The following is a 24,360-nucleotide window of genomic DNA, read 5'->3' on the forward strand; positions in this document are numbered from 1 at the left end:
CTTGGTTAATGATTGGCGAGACTTTCCCACTATAAGCCAGTCGTCTATGTACGGGAATACTTGAATCTTCTGTTGCACAGACAACAGCCATGCATTTTGTGAAGACTTGTGGGGCTGTTGAAAGTCCAAACGGAAGGACGGTGAATTGGAAGGCCTGGTCGCCTATGGAGAAACGTAAATATTGCTGGCTCTGGTGGTGTACATCGATGTGGAAATACGCGTCCTTCAGATCGATTGAGGCGAACCATGCTTGATCTGTTAGAAGAGGGAGGATCACGGAAAGGGATATCATTCGAAAAAAATTGTGGTTATAAATGAGTTCACATCCCGAAGGTCTAATATGGGTCTGAGGCCACCGCCTTTCTTTGGTACGGCCCTTCTTTGGCACTCCCTCTCGATGTCGAGGGAGGCGAAACGCGGGTAGAGTGTCCCTGTTTAGGAGATTGCTCTTGATGGGTTGTCCTCTTTTTCTTCCTCTTTTTAGGCGCTTCAGTTGCTTTTACTGCACACGCCTTTTTTGCCAGTCTTTTTGCCAGCGAGGCAGCCAGGCCTTTCCCTGGTGTAACAGGAATATCTGTTAAGGCCGAGGACGAGTGCGGCGGAGTGTGAGCGCTGGCTGTTGCTGCTATCTCCTGAGTCGCAGGAGTAATAGTAGTAGCCATTGTCAGAGTAGGAGAGCGGACGGCTTCCAATGCCTGTCTCCAAAGCTCCACCTTAAGTCTATCAGCACGATTCTTTCTCGTTTGCCTGGAAAACGCTTGGCAGTTCCGGCAGGAGTCTATTTTATGCCCCTCACCCAGACACAATAAACAAAGGCTATGCCCGTCGGAGGGTGGCAGTTTGCTACCACATTGGGTACATTTGCTGAAGGAGGCCCTCAAGGCCATACAATCACATAAGTTGGTGCGATCGCAGACCGCCGATAACGGAGGAGTATAACTACACTATTTTTTTTCTTTTTTCTTTTCTTTTTAATAAAAATAGGGTGAAAGAATGCTAACTATATACAAAATAGATGAAAAAATGAAGTAAAACTCAGCTGAAGTAGATATTCTTTAAGAGAAGAAATCCGACAATGTAGCCGTGAGGCGGTCGAAGGAGAACTGGGGAATGGGCGGGATCCGTCCCAGTCATGCGCACTAGAGTGGGGGAGGGTTCCCGCCAAATTAATCTCAGCTATAGAAGTTTTCCGACAGTAGCTCCGCGCAGGCGCAGAGCCCATATGTGTGATGCACAGAGACCACGAAGAAGTAGTGGTAGTTACTTTTCTAAATGTGCTCATAACGTCTTTAGGTTTAGATCAATAATCTTAAGATTCCAAACTGAACTATTACATAATTCTTTATTTAACTTTAACAAAATGTTACTAGTGTTTTTGGAGAACAGAATAAGGGGCTCAAACCTTGGTGTGTTGAAATTACATTGAAGAAGATAATAGTGAAAAGGCGTGAAAGTCTTACCTGATGACATCTCCCATTTCAATTAATGCCTTCTAATCAAGTTTAATCTGGTCCGAATAAATATGTGTTCTAGCAAACACAAAACAGAATTGGGTCCTCAAAAAAACAAAACTTTATTCCTTAACCATTGATCAGGAATCATGCAAAAAAAAATTTTTTTGGGTGCTAATAGAAAATTAAGATTCGTAGAAAGAAAATTAGGATTATTCACTAGCCTTATAGACAGTGTTAAGATTTTGTAAGTATATAGCTACTGCATTTACAAGTATCCCAATGCATTTCTGTCTGTTCCTGCAAAGGCTACAATTTAAGAGATATTTTCATTCTAAAAATAGTGTTATATCACTAGTCAGCTCTTTGCATTGATTAAAAATAGTACAGACTGATACTTAACAGGATAAGAGTTTCCAATAGAGTTAATCTTCTTGGGTGACCCTGACATTTGATTAGTTTCTGTATGCTGTTCTGTTGTGACAAACAAGAACTTGCTCATCCTGATCAAGACCTGAAGTTGCCATTAATTCATGTTCACCCATTGCAAGAGCTTAGAAAGCAAACTTTTATTGAAGCATTACAATTTCTGGTACAGATATATTTTTGTACATTTTAATGATTCATGTCTAACACCACAGAGAGAAGTTTTAAACACCAAACATCACCCCCTCTTTCGTTCACCCTAGTGTTCATGAATACCCATTCAAGTGCTTTTTCTTTCTATCTATCCAAGGCTTATTTTTACTTGAATCTGCACTTCCAATATTACTCAAAGGGATCTTCAGTCAAGCAGACCTCAAGCCAACAAGTGCCATCTACTTGGGGCACTCTTCAAGAACAAAAAGCATTTGAAAAATTGGTCCTTAAAATCTAAAGCACCCTGAACTGTCAGGTGCTACTCAGAAGCAAAATTGATCATTTTGGTAGAAAAAAAATCTAAAAATAAAAAAGTGAAGGTGTTCCAACTGCTTGATTTCCAACCAAGCAGATATAGTTGCCTAGAAGCACTAAAAAAAAGTGCTTCATTTATAAATACAGAAGGAACAAAATATTGTCTTATTCAGAGAATCAAAAACATATCAAGGACTATAATGTCAAATTTGTAACAGACTTGCTGGTCTCAACAGCTGAAATCCCACAGTATTTCAAATGATATTTGAATATACTATCTCTCAGAAGTTTGATTTCCATGCCTAGACTGTTATTAATGTTCTAAATACAGTGTTGCACTTCACTGCGTCTAGGCTCCCCATATTTTGCTTGCTGCAGCCAAATCACTCAGTACCTTCCACATCATGTAAAAAGGAACCGCACATTAATTAGGAAGAAACACAGATGAAGTCACAATATTGTTAAATTCAGCTTAAATATCACATGCACAATGATGTCACAGGACGTCACAGTGTGGAAGGGCCTGTGGTGTTTGAATTAATATGAAGTAACATTTGAGCCAGTATATTTCACAGTAAGAAATGGCAACTATTTGTGCAGTAGTTTTGAGTTACATTCTACTGTGTTATTTACTAGATCTTCTTGCCAAGTTACCATTAAGAAGCACCATGCTCCTATCAGATTAGATTCCTAAATGTTGCAACTGTATCTGAAGTTAGTGAAACACTGAAGTCAGCTTAGTTCATACTGTCACAATTGTGTCAGTACATCTAACATGAGACATTTGACAACTTCCACCAGTCGTTATGGGGTGCCTTTGAACAAATGACCAACATGGAACAGGAATGGTTTTGGCATAAATTTAAAAGACTATCAAAATAACTTGTGACAAATGAGCAAGTAAATTCCCAGAGGTGAAGAGTTAGTGTACTAATGCCTAGCGTACAGTCTTTTCAATTGGTTCTGGGGATATATACAGATCTAGAGAGATAAAATATACTTGACCCAAATTATAAAAGTGAATTAGCCCACCGTATGTAAGCAGTCTTGTTCTACCAATTTCAACATTTTTAAACTACAAGGAGTTTGAATTTGCCATTGAGTTACAAAGTAAGTATCAATTAGAAATCACTCAAATTCAAGAAATTTTAAAATTAAGTTACAGCATACATATGAAAAAGTTAGGCAACTAACTGTTTTGGATAAGTAGGTCCAAGGTAAGTTCTAATGAGGACGAAATCCTTGTCTGTGGGGAATTTTTGGTGATACTTGGAGAAAAACTATACTGCATGTAATCCTATTTGAATTTTTACAAATGTTGTAGAGTCTCATACAGTAATTTTTTTCTACATGCTTTCCAATTTCACAGCAAAAGTGAAATAGAATACCTAAACACAGAAGAGAGCGATCATGCAATATATCTAATTTTTTGATATAATAATGCATACAATTGAAAATTATACTATGATTACATCTAGGGCTTTCTGCAACTACGAGGTGGATATGAAAAATATGGCCCCTTGTAACATTAACTAGAAAGCAACCACCACCTCCTCTATTAGGTTTCTTTTTGCGTTTTTTCCTCATTTCTCTTAATCAACTCTGCTGTTTATTCTTGGCAAAACTGGTAAAAACGAAGTTGTAGTCATTAAATTGAGCAATCTGGCGATCTAGACGCTTAAAACCTTCAATCTTCTGGGCTGAAGAAAACACTGTGCGACATTTTGAGCTCTAGAAGAAAAGAAGCAAGTATTCTTCAAATCTATGAGCAGACAAACTAATCTTGCAGGTTAAGTCAGTATTGTATATTACAAGTTTGCACTTTAAAAGTTCATGGCGTGAACCATCACAGACCAGAACTTAAATTTGTGAGTTAAGTTAGATGAAGTGATAACTTCAAGGGTAAACATATGAAGGGGAGCATGCACATGGGGGAGACCAACATACTATTACTTGGCCTTTTTGATTCAAGATTATTATGTATAAAAGAAAAAGAGATCCAGTCAAAAGAGTAAGAACTCTTGTTTGAATGGGTGTGACCTACTGCCAATTGGTTGGGAATTGGTGAGCAAACTGAATAAAATTAATTCATACCTAAATTTGACAGACTTGGGGTTCAATCGGAAAGGAAATAATTAGTTCAATACTGAAAGCTGTCCCCCTTTAGTTGTCCATTTACACTATTTGTCTTGCTTTGCTGTGATTTGATCTTTTATTCTGAATTTCTTGACTGGATCTCATATTTAGTTTTATTCTGCATAATCTTGTATTGCTTTGTCTTTTAAACTCATTTGACTCAACTTAACTCTTCATCTATCTTTCCTCTTATGCCACAATAAATTCTGTTGGTCTTTGATCCTTTCCACACGTCCACACAATGCTTTAAGCATTGCTCTTCTGCAATCACCCCTACGTATCCTACCCATAACAGTCCTGCAATAAAGTAAGTAGGTTTACTCGAAGTTCTACTTGATTCCAGCAAGTTTCTTGGATTATAGTTCCCAAAATAAGCAAAAGTCCCCCTGATCTTTGGGGTAGTTTAAAGTGGTTCCTGCTTCTCGTGGCCACCAACATTACTGAAAGCTGCCCTTTAATTAAGACATCTCCTCTTTGCAGCCAGAGCAATCTTACCATCTACTCAATTTGTTTTTTGAATTTTATTTTTATTTGTGGTCCTATGTTTTTGTGTAGAAAGCAAATTAAATTAACCAGGAAATGCAAATCTTGGCAATTGCACTTCCTGGTTAATTTAATGTGCAACTGTCAATCTAATTCACACAGGCAAAAAGTTCTGGTTGGTGCAGGCAAGCACTTCCCAAGGCAGACAAGAGCAACTTGGTCACCTTGAGGCCCAGTATTGGGCAAAAGGCGGGATACTACTACTACTACTACTACTACTACTAATGTCTATATATAATTCATTCCTGTGGAGATCAGTTCTTCACCTCATGTCTCCACTTATTTCCCCACCCCACCTATAGACAAGGCAGGAAGGAGCAGCAATGACTATTGGGCTGCTGGAGGATGACAGCATCACATTACTTCTGTGCCCGCAAAACACATGGGACACATGGGATTGAAGCGAGGACCCTTTTCTCCAAGTAACTGACGTGACCCTATAAACTACTCTTTTTCCACCATTCCACTTTAGCAAAGTAAAGGACAGGGAGTTTAAGAGGGGAGAGTTCTGTAATCGGATAAATAGGTTGATTGTGAGGAAGAGGTAGAAACTAATCCAAGTAGGTAAGCACTGAAGATGCTTGTTTCTCTAAGCAACTCCATGTGTAAGGTTGCAATCCTATAAACTTACATGGCAGTAAGCTCCACTGAACTTATTGGGCATACTTCTGAGGGTTGCATTGTATGAAGTGCATTTGGTAAAGGAGGAAGTGAGAGAGCAACAGGATTAGGAAAAGGGGAGGAATCTAGCTGGCATTTATAAAATAGGTTTTTCCTTCCCCCTGAATGCCAATTGCAACCTGGAAAGTGCTAAAATACAAGGCTGCTTTGGATACACAATAACCCTGTCAGTGTGGACTTGCAAAATGCTTTAGAGGTTAGGGGTGCACTGCAAGGTACTTGGTGACATAGGTGGTCCTGATTTTCAGCATTTCCCATAATTTCCTGTTTTCACTGTACCAACATGCCCCTCCCACTAGCCATATATCATGCAATATAACTGACCCCCACCCTTTCTACTGACAGAAGCCATTTGTCAGTAAGGGATACTAACTGGACTTCACCCTAACAGACTTCTTATAGCATAAGCTTCCATGTGTTCATGAAAGTGTATGCCATGAATATATCTTGGGAGTCATCTCTAGTGATGCCATGATGAGAACCTTCAGTCATGTGTATTCTATAGATTACAACTACAATTCCTTTTCTAGTACTTCTAGATAGTTTGATCATTTCATATGATGTGGACTCTAAGAGTGTAGTCTACTGTTTCTAAGTACGGTGCTAATTAGGTAGGTGAGGATTTTTTCAACTGATTAGTCATGAACAGTCTACAGAAACTCCCCCCTGTTCCCAAAGTAATAGATTTTTACCTGATTAACAAAGAGGGTTGTCACAAATTTTCCTGGCTTAAAAATGTCTATGACCTTCCTAATTAGGTCATCATAGGATGTTTGACTTATGTTTGTTTCAAAACTAACGTATGAGAACTCTGGTTCTGGAGTGATGTGAATAGTCCAATAAGTTCCCTGGGAAAATAAAGGAACTATGTTAGTCATTTCAACATGACAACAAGTTATATATGAAAACTCACTGTAAACGAGCAAAAATATGGTACTCACATCTGTTTTCATCCCATTCATTGAATATCCACAAGGATTGAACATTGTAGCATCAATGACAGAACCTGGTATCAGGTCACGAATTCCACTCACCTAAAAAGTGAAGAACAGTATTCATTTTTCTGTCTACCTTTCTTCCTCTAAGAAATCAAGGTTTTAGTTTTACTTGGCTGGTTCCAACCAGAGAAATTAAAAACATAAGAGCTGTGCTGCATTAGACCAAAGGCCTTTCTAGTCCAGAGTTCTGTCCCCACAGTGGCCAACCAGATGCCTAACACAAACAGGACATTTATACAGTAGCATATTTATACAGGAGCACCAGTACCTCTGGTACTGAGAGGCATACTGCCTCTGATGTTGGAGGGGAATATATAACTATCTTGAGTAGCAGCCATTGATAGCATTCTCCTCCAGGAATTTGTCCAATCCCCTTTTAAAGCCATTTAGTTTGGTGGCAATCACTGTATCTTATGGCAGTGAATAACATCTTTTAACTATGCACTGTGTGAAGAAGTACTTCCTTTCATCTCTCCTGAATCTCACCTCATTCAGATTCATGGGATGACCCCAGGTGGGCCAAGTACTTGTGATTGCTATTCTTTGCATGTATTTTACTTTGCATGTATTTTACTAAGAGTGTTTTAAGCTGACAGAGGCACATTTGCATGAAAAGAGATCTGTATGGTGGTGGTGGGGAGCCAAACAATAGTGATTGTTTCATTATTGACGCAAGGCTAGCAGAGGTCTTTACTATAGTGATGGTAATAACATGTTTGATTTGGTTAAAACTAAACGCATATCTATTTGATTGAAACTAAAAGCTTGTCTAGCATGAAGTCTTAATTGCCTCAGAGCTATGCTGGGAAACTTTACTACTCTGCCTTTTCTTTAGCAGGAAAAAAGTAAATACGTTTAATCATGGGTTTTATTGGCCTTTTCAATAAAACTAAGAAGACAACAAATGCAAGGTGTTTAACATTTTCCTTAATTTTTCTAATGGTCAAGTTTGTTTGTTGCTGCAATAGGTACTCTATTTAACGAGCAAGCCTGTAATAGTACATCCATTTGGTCGGTGGCACAATCAAATCTAGATTGTCCAAATTGACCTTTATTGAATTTATGAGATTTTGATTGCCTCCTGGACCCTTACAACGTCACTCAAACAGAACTGGGAGATCAGATTTTTTCCATTTTATATGTAACAAGTTATAAATAAAGAGAATGATTTGCCAGAAGCCTCGGCAAGTTCAGGGCAAAAGCTCTACACATTGCTCAGTGGATTACTCAGTCCTCCTCTTTAACAACTGAAACCCAAACTTACACGAGTGACATCATTTGCAGTAACACCATCTTTCATGTAGAACTGGTCCATAACTACTGGATCAAGCTCGCTCATCAGAATTTCCAATGTTTGATCTGGCTGATTGATTACCCGACTCTCTGAAAAATCCAGAGTGTACAAGTACCTGTTTAAAGAAAATGCATTTCAGAGAAGAAATCCCAGCACAATGAAAATAATTTGAAAAGCTCAAGAACTTCCAGTGATCATCAGAAGTCAACCTACCAGCAGTCAGAATTCATACGGCCCATGCAATAAGCTGCTCCATCTGCACAAGACAAATGAGATCAGTAATAGATCTTAGAAAGAGGACGACTATGTTTCTGTATGAAACATACTATTTACTATTGAATGAATTCCATTGTCTAATCTATTAAGAGTCAACATCCCATCTTGCTGCAAGTATAGGGCAACAATCCGTTCATAGCAATAAAAGCTATCAATACATTTTTACCTGGCTTTAGATATTCATTACTATGTTTCATTGCAGAGCTCATAGCTCTGGATAGTCCTTTATTATACAATACTCTTGCAGAGATATACAACCATGTCTCACCTGTTGGTATTCAAGTAATCTACTAGATTTACCAAGTACTACAAAGTTTTTTGCTTCTGGAACCATTTTTTCCTTATATGTCTGTACTTATAAGGAAAAGTAGAAAGACAAGTAGAAACCACCAAGCGATACACATGAAAAACCCCAGACATTCACCAAGACAGTATATGTATATTAATATATAAATCTGATGAATTTATAGCATACCACAATTGTTTGACTAAGTGTCAAAACTTACAAAAGAGATAGAAGTGGCATCTCAATTTCTATTCACTAGTTCTAGAAAAGTTATACTGAAATGCTGGATCTGGTGCAGCAACTTCAACTTATCACTATCATTCTTGCCATCTTTCAGTCAATTCAGACTGAAGTAGCACTTCTAGCCAAGGCAGGTTACGCTGTTACCATGGCAATGGCGCTACAGTGGCCTACATGCTAGTTTGAACAGCTTGCTGTGCACAAACCTCTTGAATGGTTGGTTTTTATTTACAGGCACCGCATTAGAGACACACACATACATTCACTTACTTGGAAATATTTCATTAAGGAACTCTACTTCTTCCTGGAAATTCCTGTGTGGGTACTCTTGGTGGGAAGGCTTCATGAAATTCTTGCGTGAATAAAAGAAGCTCTGAGAAATAAAAGAGGGTTAAAATAAAATATGCTATTTTCCTCAATTGTTCCAAAATGAAATTATTTACAAATGGGCTTCTTTTCAATGCTAGCAATATCATACATCTGCTCTTAACTCAAACATGAATGTATTATCCCTAAAAACCAAAGGACACAACATAAGCACATACCAGAATGATTTGTGAAGATTAAAAAATGTAAAATATAGTCGGGCATCTAAGATACAAACTTTTCCTAGTATGTACTATTTCCCTTGCCCCCACCTGCCTCATCCTTTAAGATTTCCTGAAGAGTTGACAGTTTTAGGGGATTCACTGACAACACCAAGATTAAAAGGCAGTTGTTCAAACAGGTGTGCTCAAAGATACATAGTACAGACAGTTGCTCTGGTAGCTGGCTACATCAGGTAAGCCTCTTCCACCATCAAAGAAGCTGCAAGCTCCGGTTGCACAGACAACACAGGGTCTGGAAGTAGCCCACAGAACCTTGCTAATGCTTTCTCCTCTAGTGGCTTCCCACACAGAACAAAGAAAGCAATTCAAGCATTCCATTCACTGCAAGTCAAGTAATAACTAATCCAGAGATAAGGGAGGATGGGGAGAGAACACAATTTTTTCTTGAGTGCACCATGGCCTGGCTTGTCTGAGCTACTTGAAACAGGGAAGGGAGGGAGGACTGGGACGGCAATGTATACCTTTTGCTATGGTATACAGATTTTGTACTCAGTACTGACAATATGCTCCAAAGTTCACCCATTTGGCTAGTATTTTCGTTATCTTGCTGTACTAGCCCAATTTACTTCACCCTTAAGCAACTTAGAAACATAGGTTTGTTCAGGATTGATATCTGTATATGACAAATTTATTTGATAGCTAAGAACATTCTCCCTTAATGTATTTTATTATCCCCGAGATATGAATGGACTCCACCTAAAGTTCCCATCATAATCACTATAGTAGCCAGATGTTTTGGACTACAACACCGACCAGCCTCAGTCAACATAGCTAAGTCAAGGATGATAGGAGTTGCTGTCCAAAATATCTGAAGGACACACCAGGTTGGGGAAGGCTGCTATAGCAATAATGGGATCTTTACAGATTCATGAGTTTTAGTATGCAATAGTGCAATCAGGTGTGAATATTCTACAGAGTACTACCAAAACGCTCGCTGGTGTCAATGGGAAGGAAAATGGGCACCAAGAAGTCCTTGAGGGAATATACATCAAGTAGCTCTGGAGATTCCTCCTAGGTCATCTCTCCCTCTAATGTACTTCACATGCTGCTACTATGGTGAGAGCCCCGATGTCAGGCAAAAATAGGGTCTGGCACTTTATGATCGGTTAGATAAAGAGCTGGTTTACAATTCTTCCCATCCTGCAGTCCTTAATTGAGGGCCCCAATGGAAGCAGCAGGGCTTGTGCCCTATTCATCTTGTGACTACAACAGTGGGCTTTGGTCGTGTATGAAATAATCTCTTCATTCAGAATCACCTAAGCTGTCTTCATATCTCAACTGCAAACATGAGTTGCCCAAGTTGTTAATGCTGCCATTGAGAAGTTGGCAATGCTGCCATTGAAAAATTGGCATCCTAATGTTCCACACAGGGTGTAGCAGTAATAGTTTAGCCCAATTTGTCTTAAGGAGATGGGGAGAGGGAACCCTCACTACAATTCAAGGACAGTCCAAATACATAATTGAAAACTGGATCCCTTGATTGTCTCTCCATGAGGCTAGCCCAGGCACTGATAGGCAATATTGTTTCAACATAGTGCACGAGGAACACTCAGCCTCAAAAGATGGGATGTGGAGAACAAATTTTAAAAACCTTCAGAAAGGCATTTGAACAGTCACTTTACACCAGTAAAGTCACTGGCTCTATCAAGAGTTACCTATGACAAAACCTCAGTCTATAATCAAACACTGTACTAGCTCAATCTGTGTGTATATCTGTTTCTCAGCAAAAACGACTTGTTTTGAGGTTTTGGGAGGACAGGTTTCCCTGCAAGAACAACACTAGCTGTGGTAGTTTGGTACATTTATGTTTATGGCACAATGGCAGCTAAGTCATATTACACTGCACATTTATTGCAAATACAGGGAAATTCTTTCATCAATGACATGTTCCCAATAATTGAAACAGCCTTAAAGAAAGGCCAGGTAGCCAATAGAGCTCAGGACCTAGATAAAGCTTATAGATCAGCATTGTTACTCAGAACAGAGGCGACATTTGGAGTACGAAACTGGGTATGCTGCAGAAAGGTGTCCTGCACACATTTGAGAATTGTGGACACTCCAGCAAGACATGTTTAATATTGAAGGCAATCACACAGGTGATTCCCTCCTCAATAGATACTAACAGGTATGGAGCTTGTGCCCAATCCTTAACTGAGCCAAGACACTCTCCTTTCATCAGTTGTTAAGAAAGGTACTTTATCACAATTGAAGTATTAGTTTCAATTCAAGAAGGTTATTGTTTGCCTGGTCTTCCCACAGCCCCTTCCTTAAAAATGTGGCCACAATCATTAGATGGAGTCTTTGCACGTTTAGAAGCAAGGCGGGTTACCATCTTGGCAGTACAAGCTGGGGAAAGATGTTGTATTCCCTGCAATGTAGGAATTATGAAGAATGCTTCGGGACCATGCACAAGAACAGTGTATTTCTAGAGAAAATGCCTGGCAAGGCTTTAGCCATTGATACACCTTTGGTCAATTAAACATGCAAACCACCACCATACTTTAGTAAATATAACTTCCCATATTTGTTTTATTGTAATCATTAGGGTTGTGAACTTTTACCATTGTCTCTTGAATCTTACCTGAATTGAGTCAAACCCACAGTACTCTCTAGCAAGCTCTAACAGGGGAACCAGTGCCTGCAGTAAGAGGGTGGTACCACATGTCTTCAAAATGAAACGTCTCTTGGAGACAAACATGCTACTCTCACTGAAAAACAAAATTACATACGTAGTGTTACATTCCATATCTGGTTAGTTTTGGAAATGCAAAATCTATTTGACAAGAATTGGCCCATTAAAGCTGTCCTTTCCACCTTTATTTTAAGCAGTTAGGAAACATAGGAATCCACAACCACAGACTTCTCCCCACAACATGTTTTCTAGAGATGTTGCTGGGTGAATTCATCTCACAATAGGTTTTGGACCAGCAGTGCAACATGAGCAACTCCTTCTCTCCTTCCCTGCTAGAAAGAAGGGAGTCTCATGTGATGCCTAGCAGGGCACTTTTGGCTCCAGCAAGTCGATTTGTGGAGGCCCCAATTGCAGCGATTGCAATACTACGATAGTATTTATATTCTGTTTTAGGCGCAACTGGTTTTGCCAGAGGGAGTTATCATGCTAGAATGGTATGTAATAAGGCTGTCTTTCCCTTACTAGGAACTTCATAATATTCTATGGCTCAAACACACTTAGGGCCTTGTAGACCTACCTGGTAATCCGGTTGGGAGTAGGGGCGAGGCCGTGCTGCAGCTAGCGCAGGCCGTTGCCCCTAGCTAGACGTAACATGCGACAGGGTAAGGGAAAGCCCCGTCGTGTCGGCCATTTTTTTAAAAATTAAAGGGGCCATGTGCGCAGGAGCGCACCAATGAAAAGGTAAGACTTTCTTTTAAAAAAATTAAGGGTTCCCCGCTCCCCCCGATTTCCCCCCCCCACAATGTCTGATGCCTCCCCGCTCACCAGTCCGCTCCCCCCGCTCGCCCATCCAACCCCCACCGCTCGCCCGTTCGCTTGCCCGTCCACTCGACCCCCTCGTCCCCCATCTCTCCCCCCCACAATTCACTCGCCCCCGGCCCAATGGAGCGCTGTGCCCAGTGCGCAGCTTCTCCCAGCTACTCGCAAGCTGCGTAGCTGGGAAAAGCCGTGGAACCTGCTAGACTTTCCGCAGCCCCGGGCTCAGCTGTGGAAAAACCGGGCCAAAAGTGGATCCGGTTATCCCGGGTCAAGGGAGGGTTTAGCCCGGCATGATCCTGGGATCCCCTGTACGTCATCTGCACGCACAGCAGTGAGCCCGGGTTTCAGCCCGGGCTAAACCCTCGTCTAGCAACAGCCTTAGTTACATGTTTAAAGTATGCTATCTTGAGACAGGAGGCAAGAACAAAAACCTACATGCCAAGATAGCTTCCACTTTTTTCTTTCTTTTTATAAAAGCCAAAAGTCACATTGGGGAGCAGAGATATAAAACTAATTGAACCAGGACTGCAATGCTGGGGGTGGGGTGGGGTGCTTTCCTGCACAATTTCCCAATTTCAAATCACTCCCCACACTCACATGCAATTTGTCCCAATGGGGAAGATGTAGGGGGCCATGGCTCAGTGGATAATTAAGCCAACAGACCTATCAGGTGAGTATATAATGGGACAAAAATCTGAATTTCACATTACTTTGCACTTTAGGGGCAAATGAGATTCAATGTTTCTGTAAAGATATGCTTTAAACCTTTACAAGCAAGAATCTTGAAAGCTTACCTGAGTACATAAGCTTCCTGCTTGTCAGTTTTTGTCACACTTATGATCAAACAATGCACATTCTCCAAAAGTTTGTCCCACTCAAACCTGTTGGGGAGAATTAAGGTTAAAATTTTAATTCAAGTACAGTAAATCCAATATTAACTGAACACTATTTCTCAAGTGAAGTTATAAATAGGTAGGTAACTACAGTAAGTTCATAGCTGGTTACCACACAGAAGTTTTCCCTTCTATCCAATTGGTCTATAGCAGGGTTCCACAATCAGGTGCCCTTGAGATGTGTTGAACTACAACTCCCTTAATGGTTGTGGATGATGGCAGTTGTTCCCTCAAGATGTGTTGTGCCACAGGTTATGTATACATGAATATTAATGCAATTGCAAATTTCATCACAGCTTAATTGAAACTGCTTATGCCTTATGAATACAAGAAGTTACAACTGATTGTAATGCAACATGTGGCAAAACAAGACAGAAATTGCCATTTATTTGTGAACTGAGCACTCCAAATATCTAATATCACCAGTTCTTACAAGCTATCTCATTATGGCTCCAGCCACTTTGGTTACCCAGGTCAACCAAAATGTGGTTGCATAGTCCTAGGGCCTTGCTAGACCTACCGGATAATCCGTCTGAGAGGAGGGGCAACGGCGCGCTACAGCTAGCATGCGCCGTCGCCCTTTTCCAGACGTCAGCACGCGATGGGGCAAGGGAAAGCCCTGTCGCGTGCTCTGCGTTTTCCCTCCTTAAAGGGCCATGTGCGCAGAGGCGCACCGCTGAAAAGGTAAGTCTTTTTTTGAAAAAATAAAGGACTCCCCGCTCCCCGATTGCCCCCCAATGTCTGATGCCCCCCCTGCCTGCTCGTCCGTCCTGCCCCGTCCACCATGCCTTGTCCCCGTTCTTCTCCCCACCCCCCTCCATGCCTTGTCTCCCGTCCGCTCGCCCGTGCCCGCTTGCCATGCCTTGTCCCCCGTCCGCTCGCCCGTGCCCGCTTGCCATGCCTTGTCCCCTGCCCGCTTGCCATGCCCTGGCTCTGCTCCCCCCCATCTCTCCTGCCGGGTCGGCTCTTTCTCCCGGCCCCCATCTCCCCCCCCCCCGGCCCGATGGGCACAGCGCTCCTATAGAATGTTGTGCTCAGTCCGTGGCTTCTCCCAGCTACTCGCGAGTAAGCGAGCAGCCGGGAAAAGCCACGGACCCTGCTAGACCTTCCGCAGCCCCGGCCTCAGGCCAGGGCTGCGGAAAAGCCGGGCCATAAGCGAATCCGCTTATCCCGGCTTAAGGGAGGTCTTAGCCCGGCCTGACCCCGGAATCCCCTGTGCGTCATCTGGATGCACAGGAGGGAGACCGGGCCTCACACCACGCTAACGCCTCGTCTAGCAACGGCCCTAGCCAGCAAACCCTAAACATCTTACAGGACTGGCTATCACCACTGCAGGTGAGCCACTTAAACTGAATAATGTTCTCTCATTCAATTTTCATCTTTGTCACCAACTAAAATCTGAGATTATAGTCAACATTTTGAAAATCAGATTAATGTGTTACCAAATAACTTAGAGGTACCAATCAGGCAACCAGCAGCTAGTTTACACAGCTAACTTAGAGGAACCTGTAGCAAAAGAAGCTTAAACTCCGATAAGATTGTCAGAAGACATTTAGACAATGTAGTTTCCAATTATTAGTACGTGTTCTGGGTTGTATTTAGAACATTTTTAGGCATACCAATCTTTTACTATCCATTGACAGATATGGTTTTAGAACAGAACAATATAAGGGATTTACTTCTGTCTGAATAACTGTGCCAACTGGAACCAGGTTCCTATTTAACATAATATTTAAGGAAAAAACTTAAAGAAAGTATAATTTGTATAGGCAACTCATTCTATGTCCCAACAGTTATTTGGAATCAATTCCACTGGCTTCCAATATATAGTCTGAAAGATAGGTTGATGATTTGCCCTTTTCCCCCTCGTGATTTAAAAGAAGTCTGAGAACAGGCTTGGCTGAAAGAAATCATATAGCCCTTTTGACTGTCTTGTCACTGCAGAAAAAGTGAGAGAATGAGGCAGTTGAAGAGAGTCAGTTCTACTCTAGTAGAGACCACAAGGCTAAATTATTGCACAGGCCTGTCCATTTCCTTCCTTCATGATGCAAGTTTACCCTGATACTCCTTTGCACAACCACCAATCCATAGGAAGTGGCAACCAGATGTGCACACCTAAATATTCTTGATTGGAGGACAACTGTCATGTTTTGGGGCCCACACATTTTGGCTGACCTGGGTAGCCAAAGTTTATGGTCACTAACAATCCTCCCGTTCCTGACGCATTGGATGGATTTTGTCTGCAATATCACAATGAGCTCTGAAGCCAAGCATGACTGCAATGACAAGCACCATCCCGGCAACAAGAGGTGGAGTTTCATCCATGTCTCACTGAGGGTACAAAGAAAGCAACAAGATACCTTGCTGCTTTCAGAGCCTCCAGAAGGCAAAGAAGAGAATCAGTGATGACCCTCAACCCTCCAGATAAATGATCTCTCATCACTGAGGACCACTGGTTATGTTCCTCATCCAGTGTAACATTATTCACCTTCAGTGATGCTTTCACTATAATTAAAGAACAAGAGAAGACCTTGGTCGAGCTGACCTTACCCTACTTTACTACCTTGTTCTTCACCTCTTTTCCATATGCATATCCCAAACTGGAGCACAACCAGAAAATATTAAGGGTATTGCGTGTTCTGCCAGGAAGAGTGCTGGAAGGGACTAAATGCTAAAGCTTAACCACATGCAAATATTTCATAGTTCCACCTATAACTCTGTATGGATATAGTCAGTCAATTACTAAGGTATAAACAAGCCATACTGTGCCTATAACCATTTAGTAAACCACTGATCTATCATTCCATCAAGAGATTAAACGAACCCCAACACTAAAGACTGGGTGCTAAATACGCTTTCAGTCGTTAGAACACCATATGCAGTGTTCCTTTCCGAAGTGTATTTGCTCTCCAACAGTGGCAGATTGCTGAGAAAGTGCTAGGATATAGATGGGGCACTGCCCCTGCAGTAACTCCCTCCCTCTCATTGTTCACAAATGCAGTACGCCCACTGCAGCACTTCCCTGGGCTGTTTTGATGCCCTTGAAGCTCTGTGGCTTTCCAGGCTCAAACTAAGCACATGTGCTAGGCACATGTACACAGCAGAGCCATCAGCAGGTACCAAGGCAGAATATCTAGGAGTAATGTGCCCCTTTATTGTCAAAACCATGGAATGATTTGTCTTCTTCAGGCCCTGGATTTTTACTCCAAAAGAAGGCATCCATGCTAGGTGCCCATATCAGGAGCTTATTGTTTTAAGAAAGAGTAGCCTGTCTGCATAGAGCAGAACAAGTCTGCCTGGTTTTCTAATATAGTAGCTGGAGGTTGGGCTATGCTGTTGTGTGCCCAGTAAGGTCCCCCAGGGGGCAGGATGGTGGTGGTATAGCAGAAGGCTGTAGCTGGCTAGCTAGAGCAATGATGAGTTTGGGTGTGTGCTGCTGTTTGTGGGGTGAGTAAATTTTTGCCTGGGTGAGTGTTCCTTCTTCTTATCTTTGGTGAGTGTGGGGGAATAGCATAATTTTGGGGAAATAGCATAATTGTATTGCTGGGGTGAGTAGCTCTCCCCCACACTTGTTTTGTTGAAGGAACAAAAAATAGTGTAGCTCTAAATGAATGCTTCTGTATAGTCATGTGGAGGAGCAGGAGGATTGTTATTACTGCATGCAATGCAAACTAGTCAATTTTTGATGTTTTCTAAAACACTACTTATCTGTGTTGCTCCAAGATTATTTTTATTTTTCATGGATCCTCTCCAGCCCCCTGCCCCCATTTTGCACTTATGATTTCTTTAAAGTCACCTGATTCTCTGTGCAATGGGAGTTGTTGCTGGAACAGAAGAGTGTGAACCCAAAGAGTGCTTGTATGCAAGCTGAGAATTATTGTGGGTGGGTGGGAAGAAGAGGTACTGTGTGAATGGGAAAGTACGTGAGGCCAAGTTTGTAGGCCTGCTGTCGTAAGTGTCATTTTGCAATGAGTTAATATTAAACGCAAAGGGGTGGATTTTGGATGCTCTCAGAACGTGCTGCCCATGCTTACCCCTGAGTAAGGCAGCCCTTTTTTACTTGGATACATATATAAATTAGATTGTGTTCTGTGCAACACATGACTCAGAGTTGAGGCTTAGACAGATTCTAAAGCTGAACCCAAACTCAAAGTATGGCTAGAACAGTATAGGTTTGTAAGAGACTATGTGTAAAAGGGAGTGGTGGAATCATTGGGTAGAATCCAATGATGCCCTACCACTGACAGCAAGTACCATTGGTTCCTGGTGTGTGCATGGCCAGCCCCGCCACACTCGGCTGCTACCACTAGCGGCAGCAATGTAATGCCCCTGGGGACAAGCCTCCAAATGACCAGAAACACAAGTTTCTAGAAGGCACAAGCTGCCTCCTCCAGAAACTTGTGCTTCCAGTCATTTGGGAACTTGTCCCCAGAAGCGTTACATAGCCGCCATCAGTGTGCGCACTGGGAACTGATGGTGCTCACCACCAGTGGTAGGGCACCATTGTATCCTACCCAGTGTATTAGCAGGAAAGGTTATTTTACAGTTCTGACCTGAAATCAGGATCCTGTCTATTCTTCTGGGAGTAATATAATATGCTCCACAAGCAGAGATGCTGCTCTTAAATTTTATTCCTACATGTTCTAGGGCACATGTTTTTAGTTTGGAGAAGCAAGTTAATTGCGAAGATAACCTTGAGTTGGGGGACTATGTACACCACACCTTGAGCTCTTTAAATGAAAGTAGATATAAATGCAATAAGGAATGTATATTCTTGAAGTTTTGTGACCAGCCCATACAGTTTAGTACATATTTTGCTACTGGTAATGTATGTTCTGCATCATAAGTAAGGTGTTACAGTAGCTGTCAACAAGCATGCATGACACAGTTAGAAAGCCTTCTAGTTCAGAAATACCTAGCAGGAAATTATGTACTAGTGAGCAAACATTGGCTTAGAGGCTCTAATTCATAGTTGTAACTGAGAAGCCAATACCTCATTAAAGAGTTATTAACTTCAAGAGTTTCTCACTATGTTTGACAAGAAACCCAACAAATATTACTGCAAGCAGCAATGTGTCTATTTGTAGGTAGACACTTAGTGTTTGATCCACCCTTTGTGCAACGGGGTGTCCGTCTACTCTTCTCCGATGAAGCCCCCTGTATGTGTTCCAAATTTGATCCAGATGGTGTAACACCACCATTGGACACAACCCATTATCTATAGCACTTGCTCTTCAGCTGATCAGTTTCTGCCTTTTCCCTCAAGAAAGTAACCATTGGCGGACAGGAACACAGCAGGAAGGGAAGTCCACTTCTTGACACAGCAATTCAGCATACTATGAATCCTTGCCACCGCACCCCACTTAGAAACAGCATACTGAAGAACCAACCACATCAGATTATCTAGTCCAAGCTTCCCCAACCCAGCACCCTCCAGATGTGTTGGGACTACAACTCCATCATTCCCAGACAGAAAGCCTGTGGCACAAGGTTTTTCAAGTAAGGGGCATTTGGGCAAAATACATTCAATGTGAGAGTTACTTTAATAAGTATCCAACACAGAACAACAAAAAAACTACTTTAATTGGATAGACAATATTGTCATTTGTTTGTATATCTTATCTTTAAAATGTAACTCAAGCATCAGCATGTTAAGAACATAGAAGTGCTGATGGATCAAACCAATGGCCTTTCTAGTACAGCATTTTGTTCCCAGTGAACAACCAGTTGCCTAACATCCCTGCAGTAAAACTCCAAAACAAATGAGCTTTCCATACATATCTGCTTTCATCAGGTTATAACTCTTTTTAAAAAATAACTCTTGAAACCAGCCTTCTCTAGAGACTCACACTGATTTGCCAAACTAATGGAGGAATAAACCCTCCTCTCCATGGTTAAAAAACCCTCTAAAAGCAGAAAAATCCTGCCCTCCTTACTGTTCCCCAAAAAACAGACTTCAGTTTTTATGAAAGAATACAATTGCAAAGGCCACACTCCGAAGTCCATTACGGAAAGTCTCAGCTCTCCTCTCAAACAAAATAAAAGGAGAATGTACGAACACAGAGCATTTCAAGGCAAAATCTCATCCCCACTTTTCAGTCTCCAGATCTACCTCCCAGATGCCAGTGTCACTTTTCAACAAAAATCCTCCCTCCCCAATCCTGTGCCTTGTATCACCCCCACCTTCATCTCCTTCTTCCAGGCCACCCTGTCTTCCATGAAAAGTCCTTCCTCTTTATACCTTATCTTCCCACTAATATTCACTAGTTTAGCTGTGTGCCTCAACAAACTGAACTGCTGGTCTTTTGGCTGCCATGCTGGAAGACTCCACCTTTCACCTTAATCACCAAGGTCTTCACCTTGCACTTTTTCACTTTGAAACAAAATGAGACCTGGCATGGTAGTACCATCTAGACAAAATAAGGTCAAAAGATCAGTAAGAGCATAACTGTGTGCAGGCAACCATTGCCAACAGAGAGGAGCTGGCAACAGGGAGCCACACTTGGGGCTATAAGGAGACATCCAATGTTCTGCAGGCCTTACAGTGAAGAACTCTGGTCTAGTTAATTCCCCTAACAGGTTATTTAATAGATCAGAAGCTAAATGATGCAAAACTTATGCTTCCAAGAACAGCCTTATTGATATGACAAATAGTTCCTGTGCTGCTCTTTGCTCATGAGGACTGTAAGTGCACTGAGTGGAAAATCAGAAGACAAGCAGTGATTATTTGCTCCTCACATCCAAGAAAAAATACAGATGGGAGCCCTGGCACTGAAAATATCTCCACAGAACTGACCTCTCACATTACCAACTAGCCAATTCTAAACAGCTTAGTAAGTGCAGTACAAGAGTGGTCCCCTCCTTAAGGTGTTATATGGAGAATCCAAGTATATTAGCTCTTCTATTTGTGACGCACTTCCCTCCAAATTTCCTTTATGAGTTTTCTGACTAAAATATATTTTAAGCAGATCAGCTGCTCATAACCTCAGCTTTACACTGCTAAGAAGCCCCAGCAACTTATTTAAATTAATTTTGATACTGCGTAGGAAGAAACCAGTAACTGTTTCAATGGTGTTGGGAGGTCTTCAGGACAAAGACGGTGCATGGCTAGACTAGAATTCATGTTATTACTTCAAGAAAACAAGACTGAGAACCACAACTTGTTGATTCTTTAGCGATTGCAAAAGCTAAATATGACTGTGTCATTTCTCCCATGATTTCTCACGCTGACTTTTAATAGAGGAACTCAGAATACATGTAGAATCTTATAGGAAGTACAGAAGACAAAAGATTGCCATATTAACCATAAGAAAAATGCCAAAATCCATGTTGGAATAGCACCTTTATTAGGCTACCTGTTTTTTTTTTAATGTGCAAGCTTTTGAGGTCTCCAGATCTCATAAACGGGCAAGATGTTACAAAATGCAAGTTGAGGGGGAGTAAAGCCACAATGTCCCGATCTTCAGAGTCCCAAAACAAAGTACAGGAGGAGTCTGCGATTCATGTGATGATTACAGAGTGGACCTGTCATTGTAACCCAAGAACAAAATGGGGGATCCAATATCCCCCCTTTCTTATTTCAGCAAACCTATGGATAGCTGCAGATCCAACCTGTAACCATCACATCACCTGCAAAGTCTAATTCAAATGTCTGCAAGCCCGTCCTCCTCCACTTCATCTTGAGACTCTGAATCCAAGAATATGCAGATGCTGATTTCACTATCAAGTCAGACTCTCCCACTCTATTAAACCTCCCCCCCTATCACTTCATCTTGCCCGATGAAAAGATTTGGAGATCTTAAAAGCTTGCTCATTTTTTGTGATCTTCTGGCTGGCCTAATAAAATATATTACACTAATATAGATTGTAGCAAGTAGTTCATAATGCTGGGTACAATTCAGAAGGCTTAATAAAGCCCTTCTCACCCAACGTCTTTTTGTTTCAGTCAGCCTTGTTACACTTCCCGCTCTTAACTCCTATGCTTAAAAGTGTTTCTAAATTCTTTTGAAACCTATTCAAGTGGCCACTGCCCTCCATGCGCACACAGAGTGCAAGGAAAATGCAAGCACATGTACATTTAAGCCTGTGCAGAGCTCAGCCCTTCCCCCCACTACTCTGTTGGCTGAGCTGGCGTTTCCCCCACATTCCTGAAATGCCCACTGGATGACAGCCCCAGGCCCAACCCTTAAAACGATTCTGCAATCTCATTGGCTTCAGCTTGTCAATGGGGAAGGAGAGGCCACTTCATCTGGGGTTTCAGCCAGAACCCTCACGTGTTTATCTCCGTTCCAGCCACATTTTTTAAGAGATAGGAGGGGCTTCTCTTATCCTGCGCTCCGGACAAATACCCCCCCACACAACTATTGCTGATGTTCGTGCTTTCATCACCGGAACTACCCTATGAGGCCCAGAATACTATACCTACCTCAGAAGCTAAACATAGCCCTTCCAGCTCCCTACAGCCAACAGAATAAAATAAACCCCGTGTAAGAGTCATTTTACAGGTAGCTAGGAGACTTGCAGCTCTTCCACAGAGGCACATTCTGGGGCGGACAGAGGCAAACTGGCAGAACGTGGTCCGAGAGTTTCGCTGTCAAAAATTACAAGGCCAAGCTGGAACCACAGCGTTAGCAGAGAAAATACAGGCAGCCAAGCCGCCTGGCCAAGAGGAACCGAACCAGGAATGATGGCATCTTCGGGTAAAGAACTTGTCCGTGTAGGTTTTCCAGCAGTGCCCCGTCATCACGCATAAACGCACATCGCACGCGCATTACAAGCCGCGTGCTTAAAATACGTTTATCGGTGGAAATGCGTTTATAAGCATCGGGACTGTTGTGGGCCGCTTACATGGGCGAGTGATTTGCCGGTGGCCCCAAAGCGGCTGTTTCAGCTCCAGGCACTGCGAAAATCGCGGGCGCCTCCCGCTCTTTCTCACAGGCCCAAGCAACCATCTCCTCCCTGCATTGAGCAGGGGGTTGGACTCTATGGCCTTATAGGCCCCTTCCAACTCTACTATTCTGTGATTCCCCGCCCGACGACCCGCCTTTCCGTTGTCAGGACAGCCCACGGTGATTGCACGCATCGACTAATTCTCACAACCCACTGCTAACAGGAACAGGAAAAAAAAGAGGCAGCGAGCGTGCTGCTGGCGAAAGTTCCTCGAAAGGCAGACCGTTTTAACCACGTTAAGTGGGGAAATCCCCATGGCCGCGACTGGCCGTAGATGGAGCTCGTTTAAATTTAAGAGGGCAGGCGCGGAAGGTCACGTCCCGCCCTAAGGTCACAAGACCGTCTTTCCCACCATGACTTTCCCCCACCCGGCCAACTTTCTCCCAGGGCTTCGGCCTGCTTGTAACTCGGAGCCAGGCCTGCCTCCAACCGAGGCAAGGCCCGTGTGCGTCAGGAGTACGTTAGTGGCCGTTAGCGGTGGCTCGCCTTGCCTTCCTGCCCACCCCCTCCCCGCCTGAAAACTCAAAACACGTCGCTTCTAAGCTTTCCCTCCAGGGGCAGCAGCAGGTCTCTTTCTTCCCCTTCTGGAGAAGGGACAGCCCCGTCTCGTCCCTCCCTCTTGCCACACACATGGAACCCCGCTCTGAATGGAGCAGCCGCCCGCCATGCCCTTCCCCTTTACCGGCCATTAGCCTCTCACTTCCCGCCCAGCGGTGCCGGCGTCACGCCCGTCCGCTTGCCAGTACATGTGCGCCACCAGTCGGGCATATATTCTCCCACCCACTTCACGAACTCATCCATGTTTCTTTCCCCCGCCCTCCAACAGACCTTCCCTTTGCCGCTTCGACCAGCCCTTTCACTCCCTCCCCAACCAGCTAACCTGGGAATGGTGCGGAGGTCGCCGGACCCCTTGCTCTGGTGCGGCTCCTGCGGCGAGGGCTGTTGCCAGGCGAACCACACCTCCAGGAGCTTCTCAGTCCCTTCGAAGAAATGTGCACCGTTCTCCTCCATCATGGTGAGACAACTCCGCAAAACCAACAACCACAGAAATTAAACGACAGACACCCCCGACCAAACTGCTGCTGCTGCTGCTGCTGTCGCCGCCGCCGCCCTGCTTCTCCACACCTACACCGGCTACAGCTGGTATTACTGTTGCTTCTGATCGGGGCTGCGGCGCCTTCACGGGGTCTCAGCCCGTCCCAAGCAGTTTTCACCTTTGACGGGGTAGTAATCTTATATTAAGCTATAAGACAAAATACATATATATATATACCAGCGAGCGGTTGCAGGAAAGGTGGCGGGTTGTTAAGAGTCCTTTTGGGGTGGGGGAAGGAGGGAGGTGGAAGGAAAGAAGTGCGGAGTAGGCAAGCGTGCAGGCGATGCGGTTCGGTTCCTTGTATTCCGTGTGTTCCCCTGTTACAGAGAAAAGCGTTGAGCGAGCGCTAGCTAATGTCGCCGGCCATACTGTGGAAGCGACGGGGGAAACGACCACGCAGCAGCTTTTATAATCGCACAGGTACTAAGGAGAGCGCTGTTATTGGATTCTCGCTTGTTAGTCCCGCCCATCCCCTTCACCTATAGGATAGGAGAGCTGTCGCACAGTAACCACGGGCTTGCCCTGTGCCGCTGACGGTTCCAGCTTGCGTGCCCTAGACCGAAG

General features: G+C 43.0%; 2 protein-coding genes across 2 annotated transcripts in view; one reads left to right on the forward strand and one right to left on the reverse strand.

Moving 5' to 3' along the window:
- Positions 1-2,005: 2,005 nt before the first annotated feature.
- Positions 2,006-24,178, reverse strand: AMD1 (adenosylmethionine decarboxylase 1). The gene is made up of 10 exons (XM_063124795.1): positions 23,974-24,178; positions 23,581-23,943; positions 13,653-13,739; positions 11,989-12,115; positions 9,070-9,172; positions 8,211-8,253; positions 7,968-8,112; positions 6,647-6,739; positions 6,398-6,553; positions 2,006-4,076 (listed from the first exon to the last, which is right to left on the reverse strand). The coding sequence occupies exons 2-10, from the start codon at positions 23,712-23,714 to the stop codon at positions 3,942-3,944; spliced, it is 1,023 nt and encodes a 340-aa protein (XP_062980865.1). The 5' UTR covers positions 23,715-23,943; positions 23,974-24,178; the 3' UTR covers positions 2,006-3,941.
- CDK19 (cyclin dependent kinase 19) overlaps positions 17,182-24,360 on the forward strand; it is a 134,724-nt gene continuing 127,545 nt past the window's right edge. Inside the window, exon 1 of the mRNA XM_063124791.1 lies at positions 17,182-17,198. The gene's annotated coding sequence lies outside the window, so the exon portion shown is untranslated. The remainder of the gene's footprint in view (positions 17,199-24,360) is intronic.

Source organism: Elgaria multicarinata, chromosome 4, assembly GCF_023053635.1.
Source record: "Elgaria multicarinata webbii isolate HBS135686 ecotype San Diego chromosome 4, rElgMul1.1.pri, whole genome shotgun sequence".
NCBI classification, from domain to species: Eukaryota; Metazoa; Chordata; class Lepidosauria; order Squamata; family Anguidae; genus Elgaria; species Elgaria multicarinata.